A 13,061-nucleotide genomic window follows, 5' to 3' on the forward strand; every position below is an offset into this window, starting at 1 on the left:
CCCCACAGGGGGCTCTGCTTTCTGCCTCGCCCACAAATCCACAGATAGCACCAGCTGATTCGTATGAGTCTCTCTTTGAGCTGAATGTTCAACATGATCTGAATTTGGAACATTAAGAAATGGGTTCGTTCACTCAGTAGAGATAACACAGCGATATAGTTTGATGAGGTTGCAATGACATCTCTGAAACCGTTTATCAACTGTGTAAGATGTCCCGGTGTCTGCACGAGTGTGAGCCAGTCCTGTGGCTGCATGCAGGTCCCATGCCATGCCCCTCACAGGACATCGTGGAGCTCTGCCCACTGCTGTGTGTGGCTGTGTGCTCATGAGATGCCTGTGGCTCAATGACCTTCTGAGCAGGTTGGGATTTATCACTTGTTGGGTACAGGGCTCATTCTTGATATAATACTTTGCGATTAGGGTCCTGGATGATACTCCAAACCTATATTGGGGGCCCCTCTCAAGAGGCTGTGCAGGAGCACGTGGAAACCCCCTTCTATTTGGGGACAGCTGGATTTGAAGGGGTAGATTTTTCAGAGACCACGAAAAAGGCCACAGGGACTCCCACTCCCTTCTGAAGGCAGCAAGAATGCCTGTGCATGGGCATAAAGGAAGGAGAGCAGCTTCAGATGCTCCAGCATCTGCCCTGGGGCCCTGACACCTGCCCTGGCTGGGAGCATCGCGCCAGGACAGCCCATTCACTGGAGTATGAGTAGCACATGAGCTCTTGAAAACCCCTGTCCCCACTGCTCTACTCCTTCCTCTGTCCACTTCCCTTGACCCTCAGCTTGTTTCTGCTGCCAGAACACAGTTGCCTCTGGCCCTTTGGGTGAGAGTCTGGGGTGAGGCATCCTACCTTTCTGCTCTGCTTCCTTACCAACTGCATCGCACAGCTGTCCACCCTCTGTGGTCTGCCTCCTGATACCCTCTTACTCCCGACTTTGCCTTCCTGCTTCCGCTCCAGCACTCCCTGCCCCAAGCCGCTGGCTGTGTACAATGACCTTGCTGCTAGCTGATATGCAGGAACACCCCTCCAGGGCAGCCATCCAGGGGACTGGCCAACAGGGAAGAGTCCTGTTCCTGGCACAGGGAACAGGATGGCATTTTGAGATATAGTGTGAAGGAGCGGCGAAAGCAGCAGGCTGGGCACTGACGCAGGTGGGACCACATGCTGCTCATGGCTCTGGGCCTCATCTTCTGAGCAAGGGAGAGCCCGCAGATGTGGAGTCGGACAGGAGTGGTCAGGAGCTGGAGATGAACGTGAGTGGTCAGGGTTTCAAGCAAAGATGTTTCATCGCCAGAGACTTGAGTGAGACATGGTATGATCTCAGGAGGCCTCCTGCTGGGTGGTGATGAGAGTGACAAGGGGGAAGGCAGTGCGGGTTGGGGTGGGGGCGGGGAGGAGTCCTGGCAGTGGGGTGGAGGGAGGGACGAGTGCTCCTACTGTCCACTTGCATGTTTCTTTGGAGGACCTTCTTTGATGGCGACGGTTGAGTTTAATGGAACAGGAACGTATTTTCAGTTTGGGGGAATCTGACCTACCGAGTATCTTGACCTCCCCATAGTGGCCATTGACAGAATGCGCTCTTGTTTAGCTCAGCTGGAGGGCAAGGAAGAGTCTCAACAGACGAACTGAAGGCCATGAGTAACCAGACACTGGTGACAGAATTCATTCTGCAGGGATTCTCAGAGACTCCACAGCTCCAGGCCTCTCTCTTTGGCCTCTTTCTCACCCTCTACTCAGTGGCCCTCTGTAGCAACTCCCTCTTTGTGACCACCATCATCTTCAGCTCTGGGCTCCACACCCCTATGTACTTCTTCCTGGTCAACTTGGCTGTGTTGGATGTGGCCTGTGCATGCACTGTGGTGCCCAAGCTGCTGGAGACCCTGGTGGCAGGGAAGAGAACCATCTCCTACAAAGGCTGCATGACCCAGATGTTCTTCCTGTCATGGTCCGTGGCCGCAGAGGTGCTGCTCTTCACTGCCATGGCCTATGACCGCTACGTGGCCATCTGCCAGCCCCTGCACTACAGCACCCTGATGAGCCCTCGGGTGTGTGCGATGCTGGCTGGAGCTGTGTGGAGCATCAGTGTGCTTGGTGCTGGTGTCAACACCTGCCTGATGTTGAGTCTCACCTTCTGTGGACCCAACGTGATACACCACTTCTTCTGTGAGATACCCCCCCTCCTGCTGCTGTCCTGCTCTTCCACGTATGTCAACGACATCATGACCATCGTGGCAGACATCTTCTTTGCTGTGTTCAACTTCCTGCTCACCATGGTGTCCTATGGCTTCATCATCTCCACCATCCTGAAGATTCGGACAGCCGAGGGGAAGCGCCGTGCCTTCTCTACCTGCTCTTCTCACCTCACTGTGGTCACCATGTACTACTCCACTGTCATCTACACCTACCTGAGCCCAGGCTCCAGCTACTCCCCAGGGACCGGCAAGATTATGGCCGTGCTCTACTCCACAGTGAGCCCCACCCTGAACCCTCTCATCTACACACTCAGGAACAAGGATGTCAAGGCAGCTCTCAAGAAAGTCTTCACATTCTTAGCAGAGAAACTGTAATTGCATAATTTAAGGGTAAGAGAAGCTGGTTCAGAGAAGCTGACAAGACCAAGTTACTGTAACACAAAATGTACTCATTTGGTGCCATATATATTGGAAAGCAGAATCTACATAAATGAAGACACGATGTCTCCCATTTAAAATCATCAGGAGTCCGGTGTTGTGACTTGCTGTTTAGTTGCCCTCTAGCACACGACAACTTTATGAGCAACAGCCTGAGCGGAGCCTGTCCTGCTCCATCTTCGTGGTTCAGATTGGTGTGTCCCATCTGCCGCTGAGGCTGCTGTATCAGTCCATCCTTGGAGGGAGTCCCTTGCTTTTTTTGGTTCCTTTCTAGTGTCTGGTTGATGGCGTGTCCAAAGTAAGCTATTAAAAGTCCTGCCCATTCTTACTTTCAGGGAGCCCTCTGGCTATAAGTCTCCTAAGATGACCTGCTCATTCTCTGTCCATTTATAGTGCAAACATATTCAATATTCATAATGAAGCTCCAGTTTGAACACCTCAATTTCTCTGTCTTTGTCTCTGATGATCCAACTTTCATATGAATGCAAAACAACGGAAGAGACTATGGTTCAGATCAGATGCACCTCAGTTGTCATTAAAGCGATGTGTTACTTTTTGAAACTTCAAAGAGGTTGTTTGCAGCAAATTTGTCCAATGAAGTACGTTGTTTGATTTTCTGACAGCTGCTTCCATGGATACTGATGCTTGATACAAGTGGAATGCAGTTTTGGACAACTTCGATTTTGTCTTAATTTATCACAAGGTTGTCTATTGGATTAAGAATTTAGAAAAATGCTAAGAGGGCACCTAGAAACCACTTTGGCATTTAATAAATGTAGAGCATAAATACCTACTGGCAATACACACACTTGGTGATCATGTAAAGTGAAAATGAAGAAGGTGGTACATAAACGATCTAACCATTGGACCATCACCAGCCTCAACTATTCCGTAATGAGCCCAGTGATGGGCCCTAAGGTTCAATGGCTGCTCTCAAAGCCCCATCATGTGTGCTTTGTTTTATAACTAACCCCTTCTTCAATGCTCTGGAACAGCTGCGATTCCTTGGAGACATAGACTGAGTCTACAGGAACTACATCAGGGTCATGTCCAGTTCCAGAGCTTAGTGCAGGTGGATTGTGTTGGCCAGGCACTCGGAAAAAGAAAGGGCCTGCTGACAGAGTGTGGGGATCAGGGAAATGATTGGAGACATTAAGGAAGTGATATCCTACATATTAGCCAGTCTTAGGCAGCATCAGTGCTGCTAAGGTGCTGCTGCAGGCTGTGAATGTAAAAGTGGCAGCACGTTGCTTGCTGGGAGGGTGATGCAAGGACTCACAGAGTTTCTGACCCTGCACGTGTGGAGCCCTTTCCGGAGTGAAGCTCCTTTGACCTGGAGCCTGCCATTTGGAGGAGCTAATGTGTGGTCCTGCAGCCACAGAGGGAGGCCAAATGTGCCTTTGTCAACATGTCACAGCAATAGCTGGTTGGCGCCAGGAAGAGCAAACTGTGGTCAGCACCAGCTCTGTGCGAAACACTGTGAGGAGAGGTTGAGTGGCACATTAGGAGAGTGGGCTGGGGCTATCAAGAGAGGGTAGACAGCCCTTGGAAAGAGAATCTGAGAGACGGTTATCAATTCCTTACAGAAAAAAAAGAAAAGAAAATGAATGCCATCTCCACTGTAGAAATGACTATAATGCATGTGTGTGTTGTATATTCGAGTCTTCTTTAGTTCAGTAAACTCTTTAAATTCACATTTCATCATGTGGATAACCTCCACAACTGATGACTTTGTGGAAAATGTAGCATTCCAAATTAAAGAGCGTTTCTGAGGTTGAGCAACCTGGATCAAGGGACACCGTCTTGAAAGTCCATTCAAGACTACATGGTGCTCCAGGAGAGCCAGACTCGAAGAAGTGGCTCCAAGAAGATGCTTGCCTTCTACATGTTCTGGTACCACCATTTTTATGGGCTGGCTGGACATGTAAGGGGATAGGTGGGCAAGACAAGCTTGTTAGTGGGCTAAAAGTTAGTAATGACTGACAGGTGGGGGGGGTGTCCTGAGAGAAGTACCAGAAACCCAGCTTGGCCTTTGCTTCAGGGCAAGTGTGTGTGTGTATGTGTGCATGTGTGTGTTTTTCATATGAGGAGGTGTGTTACTGTAGGTATCTGTGGCTGAGCTTGTGCTTCTGAATGTGTATGTAAATGAATACAAGTGTATGTGCCTCTGAGAATGTGTGTGTGTGTCTGAGTACATATGTGTGTGTAAATGTAGGTATGAGTATTGTGTGTGTCCGAGTATTTGAGTAAATGAATGCACTGCATGTGTGAGCACATGTGAGCTAGGGTGTGCATTTGCAGATGTGTGCAGCTTGAGTGTGTGAATGGGTTGTGAGTGTGCTGTACACATGTGCTACCACTGCATTCTGGGTGGTAATTGTCATGTCCTCATCATCTTCACTTCACTGGCCCACGAGCAGCTTGGGGGAGCAGTGTTCTGCTTCGTCTCTGGCATGTGGATGTCATTCTAAGTGTCTCTTGACAGAAGAAGCGAGGAGGCTGCTTTCTCCATGCAAGGGCTTATTTGCCTGTAGGATTTGTCTGCAGATATCACCCACATCGTCCTTCTCCCGGTGATTTCCAGTTGGCCTCCTCTGTTGTGCACTGTGTCCCAGAAAAGTTTTCTGGGGCAGAATTCAGAAACTCCACATTGAAGAAGAGCAGGGTAGGGGTGGGGTGAACTATGGTCATGAGGGGATATCCAGGAGTGGGAGTGGGTGAAACAGAGTAAGTGGTAAGATGAGAGAGGAAAATGGAAGAATGCATGCACGAGTGGGTGCATTGGCGAAAGGTGACTGACTGATAGAACAGGAGGCTGCATGGGAAAGCAGGTGGATGGTGGGTGGGTGACTAGAAGGTGAATAGGTTGGATGGAAACAGCCCTTCAAAGGCTGAGGACTTGAGGCTCTACATGCTCCTGGACTACAATCCAATGCCTCTCAGGGAGAAGAGATATTACATTACCAGTCCGTGTCATGGCCCATAGGTTGGAGGTTTGTGGGATACAGAAGGATTTCTCCCATGCTGTCTCCCCCAAATATATGCCAGACAGCTGCTTGGGAATGACTATACTTTGAGGTCATCAGAAGTAGGTCAGGGGTTATTCTCTATGAGAGCTATCAACCATCTAGAGCAAGTAGTCACCACTGTTTATCCCACAACAAATAGGGCCCACTCCCTTCTGATAAGGATAGTAGTTGTCTGTTTCCTTGTAGGAGACCCCAGAGGTCAAACCCGCCCAAGGATGACCAAGGTTAGGACGCCATCTTGAATCGAGTGTCCGCCCATCTGGTCACATGTATAATCCCAATCCCTCCCCTTCCTATTGCGTGTATGTCCCTAGACCAGCCCCCTCTCATTACTGTATTACCTATAGGACAGCCCCTTCCTGTGACATATGTACTCACCTGTAATTAGGGGGCTTCCATGTCCTCAGAGAAGATAAAAAGCATGGGCTAGCATGAAATCTCTCTCTCTCTCTCTCCACGTGGACCATCAAGTGGTGTTTAGGTGAGCATGGTACCATGAAACGTGACTGACTCCCATTTATTTCAATACTTCACTTCTATCTCTCATGCTTTCTATAACTTTACTATGATCTTTACTTATTATCGCTGTACAATTGCGCCTAACGGACCTGTAATGATGTGTTAGGGGCTGGCTTCCCCTGACAGAGGTTTAGCATAGAAGCAATCATCAGACGGTTTTCAGGTAGTCGCACAGAGACTGGACATGATTACGAATAACTGTATAAAAACAGGAAAGCAGTACTTCATGTGTCTCTCCAACAGAACCAGGACCAGCCTGCACTCTCAGCAGTCTGACTGAAAAGCTGTTGACTGAAGGTAGAGTGGAAAGCAATAGACACCGTGGGCTCCTCGACTTGTGGACCCCAAACTCTCCTGTCTCCTTTTCCTTAAAAGTTAGGAGGATCTTGTTCACCAAGCCTTGGCTCCACAGCCCACAGACTGAAACACACACACTCGCTCACATACACATGCCAAGATCTCAAAAGACATACCCCACTCCCACCACTCAGTCTTAGTCACAGCCCCCAACCTGAACAGATTTATAGGGGAGAGAAAGGACCATAAGGAGGCCCAGAGGACTGAGCATCCGCGCAGCCCTGGGTCAGACCACACCAACATTTGCTTCTGTGAGCCAAGTCCCTGTAGCTAAAATCACAGCAAGCGATGGCACTTATCTGCGGGTGACCCTGCTGCTGCAGTGCCCCTATGTTCCCTCCCTCTGTATCTGCCCTCCTTCCTGCCTTAGCTCCACCCACATTTCCACATGTACTCACTAGGCATTGAGCTGCTAACCACAGGCCATTGGTTCAAATACACCAGCCACTCTGTGGGCGCATCATGAGGCTGTCTGCTCCCCCAAAGGCTTAAAGTTTCAGGAACCTTACACAGGATCCCTATGAGTCAGAATCAACTTGATGGCAGTGGGTTTGGGGGCATCCTGGTTTTAGTGCAAACCTGTGCTAGACTCTAACATACCTCAGCAATGTCCAACCATGGAGAACAACAGATGGAAGAAGAGAAGAGACTGGAGCAGAGGGACGGTCTCTCCTGGCTGGTGGGCCCCCCCTAGACTTCCTTGCATTTCTCCTCCGTATCAGCACCAGCCAGCAAACCCCTCAGCCCACTCATCCCTCCCATCACAGTCACGGAAAAGCTCACAGGAGCAGCGTGAGCTTGATCTCTCTCCTGCTGAGCTTGGCAATGAGTCATGCCAAGAAGCCACCAGCTCAGAACGTCCAGCGGGTCTTCTGCTCCCACGTCCCCACACAGTATCAGGATCCAGCAGCAACGCTTGGGCACCAGGCTCACCACCTGGTCCAGAGTGCTGGAGGTGGTCCTCCTATCTTTCTTCTGAAAACCACACACTTTTCCATTTCACCAGCCCGTGGGGCTTGTGTTGAAGATGTTCCTGTCAGCACTAACCTACACCACAGAAGCAGAGCCCACCCCCTCCCCCCAGCCAGCACCGTGGTGACCGCCCACAGTGTGCACAGAAACTGTGTGGTCTGACGTGTTCCTATGGAAAGCAGGAACTCCAGTAGATGTGTTCTCCCAGGGTGCCACGGGCCTGTTATCTTGTTCTGGCCGAGCTCTCCCTGAGAACAAGGCTTCTGCTTCCGTGATCCTCCTGCTCGGAAGTCCAACACATTACCGGCTTCCTCCCCGCCACTAACAGCAAAGTGCTGCCATGACTGCGTCTTCCACACCAACAGCACATACACCGATCCTAAAATTCAGTGGAATTCCCATGCATCCATGCATTCTGGGTAGAACTCATAGTTCAATGAAGAGGAACACTCGATATAATAGAAAATTGAACTCTAATTGAACTATGGAATGATATGATATATGTCATAAATACAAAGTAATACACTGTAGATTAACCTCAGAAGTATCCCTGGGAGACACCCATCGCATCTTAAAGCTGATCAATACCAAGTTTTCATACTGTCCTTTATAAGTGGATTTTCCAGGTAGGAAAATTACATTGCTAATTGGTTATTTTCAAAGTGACTAACACATTTATTATCCTACTAATTATTTTACAGCTCTAAGCAAAGATGATGAGGTGTCAGCTTTCAGTAGGAAATAATTAGCAGTTAGTCAGGTGCGTGGTTATCTCTCAGGAAGATAAAGGTGGCCCCATGAATCTAATACTGTGGAGTCCCGGGGACTGCCGAGTGGACGTTGGGACATCATCAGAGAGCCATTAGTCCTTCATCACCCAACTGCAGGTCACAGCCACTCATGAGCCATTTTCTTCTAAGGTATTTCTGCTGGCACAAAGCACTGGGTCTCCCCAAGGGAACGTGTGTGTGCAGTTAGGCATCAGGGAAGAAAGACGGGGGTGAGCCAAGTGGACCTCTCAAGGGCCACCACCTGCTTTGTGAAACACTGCTCCCCTTGCTGCCCATAGTGTGTTCCCCATGGTCATGGTTCACAGCAAATCTGACGCCAGGTGTGCGAGACCCAGAGCAAGAAGACTCCCAAGGGTGCAGTCGCTTCCATGGTCACATCAAACGGCCAGGGCTCCCTCTACATAAAAACCAAAGTTACCTCTGCCTGCAGTACCATGTGTCCCTGGTCAGCAGACTGAGGCCACACTGGAGCACCTGGCAAGGTGAGGAAAGGGCTCTGTGTCCTGTATTAAGAGTCATGAATGTGTACTCATTCCAAGGAGCAAGCCCCTCATTGGGTAGGTGGCCATGGCCGGTGGTTGGGTAGACTTGTCTTGGGGATTTTGCTGGAGCACTTCAGGAGATAGGAAAAAGCTTTTGATGTGAGCTGCTTTTAAACCTTGTGCTGTGCCTTCCCCCCGCTGTGTGACGAGCAGACAGCCATCCTTGGAGCCCAAGCTCACCATATGCCGGAGGATAGAAATAGCTTTCTGTGAGCACTTCCGATGTTTAGTGAGGGAGTCTGTGTTTCAATGTTAAAGAAAAGGTGGACAAGGGAAAGAGTCCATGTAGGTTCTGCAGTGCAGGGTGCCTGGTAGCAGGGAGTGGGGGCCTAGGTGCAGGGAGGGAGAGCATGACTACATGGCTCGCTCCTGTATGTGTGTGTGTGTGTGTGTGTGTGTCCCTCTGTGTTTTTCTCTGTGTCTGCCTCTCTGTTGTTGTCTTTTTCTTTGGTGTCTGCAAGAAATACACCCCAGAATGTCCATGGCAGGCCCTCATCTGTAGAAAAGGAGGCATTTTGTTTTCAGGGAGAGCTCATGAAGGGGCTGGGTCAAGACTGCACAAAGCACAGTGGAGGGATTGCATTAATAATTCAAGAACTGGCAGGACTGGGTTTCGGTCATGGACCCTCCTCCTCGAGGTGGGGGAGGTAGGGCTCGTTCCCTAAACAGAGCCACCCACCAGAGCTTGCAGTTTCTTCTTCCGGCTTCCATAGTTTCATAGCTCTGCAACAGGCCCCCACACCCCCTTTGCCCCCAGATCGTCCCTATCCCTGGGTGGCTCCTGCTGTCATGTGCAGTCTTCTCACATTCCCGCGGGGCCCCCAGGATCAGTACGAACTCCTCTGTCCCAGACAGGCAGTGCTCAGCTTGTACCCGGCTGTCTTTGGGAAGCATGCAAGGGAGCAGGAGTGTTGTGTGACACCACAGGCGGGCCGTTGTACATGGCACATTCACCACCACATGGGTACTTCTGTCAGCAGAGTGGGCTGCCCGAGAAGCATGGTGAGATTTGAATGTAGACACACAGCAGACACTTTTAGGACCAGCATTTTTCTGAACTGCTTGTTCCTGTTTGGGGCATGCTTACATTGCATCTGGGATTCAGAGTCACCTGGGCATCTGCATTTTTGTTTTCTGGATCCAGTTGTGCTCATCTGCGCACAGCACAGGGTGAGCAAGTAAGAAGTCATTGTGTCAGTGGAATCATTAGATTGGCCATTTTCCCAGCACAATGCAAGCCCCGTGTGTCCTGTGTAGAAAGCAAGTGGGGTGTGTGTCTGGAGGCCTCCTGGGCCCGTGGCAGGAGACTGACCCAGTATCATGTTGCAGCATGACTCATTCCACGACAAGTTAGACCAACTGAACAGAGGCGTCATCCCAGAAAAGGCTGCTGTGGATCGAGTTGCATCACCACAACATGTGGGGTGAATCGTAACCTCGCAGTTGGTGAGTGGCGCAGCATGTGGGCCTGGCCTCTTCGTGGTGTCCAGGAGACAACACGATGAGTTCATAGTGTGCTTTAAGTCAATCTCTTTTGAGATATAAGGGTTTTCACAAGCACATGACAACCTCGGATGTGGGGAAGTTGGCTGCCAAGCCTCAGGGAGCCCTCCCAGGAACTGGGAAGCAACCTTCTTCCCCGGGCAGCGGAGAGAGAAGGCCCAGATAGTCAGCACCCTGACTGGGGCCAGGTCACGATCTAGTACCCATAGATGTAGGGGCCGTGAGCATTCTCAGTGCTGACCCATCACTGTGCACCTGCCTTCCCCTGCTTGTGTTTTCTCTTAATGAAGGAGACAAGAACTCAAGCGGGGTCTTGACGACCCCCACAACATCCCTCCAGGGCCTCTCACTTACTGAAGCGGCCCTCTTTGTGTTTCTCAGCTAGAGACCAATCCATCAGCTCCTGCCTAGGACGTGGCCCTCAGTGAGGGACCCAGCAGATGCAGCCCAACTGTCTCCCATGGCCGTGGGGAACCACACGGTGAGCGTGTTCATCCTACAGAGCTTCACCCAGGACCCGTGGCTGCAGGGGACCCTCTTCTGCCTCTTTTTCACCCTGTTTACAGTGGCTCTGGCAGGGAACGGCCTGATCATTGCAGCCATCCAATGCAGCCCTAACCTGCACACCCCCATGTACTTCTTCCTGGTCAACCTGGCTGTGCTGGACATGGTCTGCACCTCATCCATCCTGCCCAAGGCGCTGCAGAGCCTGGTTGCAGACAGCACCATCTCCTTTGGAGGCTGCCTCAGCCAGATGTTTTTCTTCACCTGGTCACTGAGCTCTGAGCTGCTGCTCTTCACTGCCATGGCCTATGACCGCTACCTGGCCATCTGCCGACCCCTGCACTATGGCTCCCTCATGAGCGGCAGGGTCTGTGTGGCCCTGGCAGCCTTTGTGTGGTCCACAGGCATGTTCAATGCCTTTCTGCTGACTGGCCTGGTCCTGCGGCTGACCTTCTGCGGCCCCAACCTCATCGCTCATTTCTTCTGTGAGATCCCGCCTGTGCTGCGGCTGTCCTGCAGCCCGACCTTCCTCATTGAAGTGCTGACCATCACTGCGGACATGTTCCTGTCGGGCCTGAACTTCCTGCTGACCATGGTGTCCTATGGCTGCATCATCTCCAGTATCCTGCGCATCCGCTCAGCCGAGGGCAAGCGCCGAGCCTTCTCCACCTGCTCCTCCCACCTGGTTGTGGTCACCTTGTACTACTCCACTGTGCTCTACTCCTACATCCGACCGGTCCTGGGCTCTGCTGGGCTCTTGGACAAGGCTGTCGCTGTCCTCTACACCATCGTGACACCTACTCTGAATCCCCTCATCTACACGCTGAGGAACAAGGAGTTTAAAGCTGCCCTTAAGAAACTCTTCCCTTGTTCTTCTAATTGACTAATCCTAGAAGAAAGACTCATTCAAAGGACTGGCGTTTCCCCAGGGAGAACCCTCAGCCAACTAGTGACTTGTCCTCACAAGCAGGACATTGGGAGATCAGGGCTCTCATCCATAAGGCTCTTGGAATTTAGAGGACATTAGATTGTGTTTAATATGTCATTTATTATTTGTATAAATTTTCTAAAGTTCTAGTAAATCCTAAGCACTGCCCACACCACTAATAAATTAAAATATGCATTTTGTATGTTACATTTTCTTAGACATTGAAATATATATTTAGGCTTATTTTATTTTTTGTTTTGAAGGGAGGAGTAATTTATTACTAAAAAACTGCTGGTGCTTTCTTCACAATTTGTACCATTTGTGCAAATACACTATTTAATAAATGTTCAATGGATATTTACATAGTACAGATAAAGGGAAAATATTTCTTTTCTTTTCTGAATGTAACCGTTGCATGCCAACCAAGAGTATGGTTCTAGTCAACTACACCATAACATATTTCTCTATGCCATAGCATAATACAAGATGACGCTGTGTCAATTAAGTCATCAATAGTATCAACAAGAAGCTCGATGCCACCTTTCCCTCTATGTGGTGGTCAGTCTCTTTCTGGAGGATGACATCCACATCTGTGCTGAGAGCTTGGTCAGCAAGCTGCAGGAGGTCTGCTGGAGAACCAGGTCATCCTTCACACCGTGGAGCAAGCGTCTGGGCAGTCACAGGGAGGGGGCTCTGTGGCAAGCAGTGGGGCCCTGTTTCTTTAAGGAAACTGTCCTGAAGGTGTCCTCTACACCATTGTGACATCTACTTTGAATCCCCTCATCTACACGCTGAGGAATAAGGAGTTTAAAGCTGCCCTTAAGAAATTCTTCCCTTGTTCTACTAAATGACTAATCCAAGAAGTCTCAGTCTGAGCTTCAGAAGTGCCATGGCATTGAACTCTTTGTTGGACTCATCGAACCCAATCCACTATTGGTTAAAACACAAGTAATATATTATATATATACCAATTCATTTAAACAATCATTTTTGGGGGGCTCCTACAGCTCTTATCACAATCCATATGTATACATCAATTTTGTAAAGCATGTTTCTACATTTGTTGCTATCATCATTCTCAAAACATTTGCTCTCCACTTAAACCCTTGGCATCAGCTCCTCATCTTTCCACCTCCCTCCCTGTTACCCCCTCCATCACGAACCCGTGATAATTTATAAATTATTATTTTGTCTTATCTTACATTGTCCGACGTTTCCCTTCACTCACTTTTCTGTTGTCCGTCCTCCAAGGAGAAAGTTACACGTAGATCATTGTAAT

General features: G+C 49.7%; 2 protein-coding genes across 2 annotated transcripts; both read left to right on the top strand.

Moving 5' to 3' along the window:
• The first annotated feature begins 1,641 nt into the window (after nucleotides 1-1,641).
• Nucleotides 1,642-2,574, top strand: LOC142428713 (olfactory receptor 13A1-like). The gene has a single exon (XM_075533498.1). The coding sequence runs from the start codon at nucleotides 1,642-1,644 to the stop codon at nucleotides 2,572-2,574; it is 933 nt and encodes a 310-aa protein (XP_075389613.1).
• Nucleotides 2,575-10,810: 8,236 nt separating this feature from the next.
• LOC142429446 (olfactory receptor 13A1-like) lies at nucleotides 10,811-11,737 on the top strand. Its single transcript, XM_075534540.1, has one exon. It carries the CDS (start codon nucleotides 10,811-10,813, stop codon nucleotides 11,735-11,737), a length of 927 nt encoding a protein of 308 aa, XP_075390655.1.
• The last annotated feature ends 1,324 nt before the right edge of the window (nucleotides 11,738-13,061 follow it).

Source organism: Tenrec ecaudatus, chromosome 16 (genome assembly GCF_050624435.1).
Source record: "Tenrec ecaudatus isolate mTenEca1 chromosome 16, mTenEca1.hap1, whole genome shotgun sequence".
Classification (NCBI taxonomy): Eukaryota; Metazoa; Chordata; class Mammalia; order Afrosoricida; family Tenrecidae; genus Tenrec; species Tenrec ecaudatus.

What these genes read in the sequence shown, in the direction of transcription:
- LOC142428713 (XM_075533498.1), top strand. Translation starts at nt 1,642, where the DNA reads ATGAGTAACCAGACACTGGTGACAGAATTCATTCTGCAGGGATTCTCA.
- LOC142429446 (XM_075534540.1), top strand. Translation starts at nt 10,811, where the DNA reads ATGGCCGTGGGGAACCACACGGTGAGCGTGTTCATCCTACAGAGCTTC.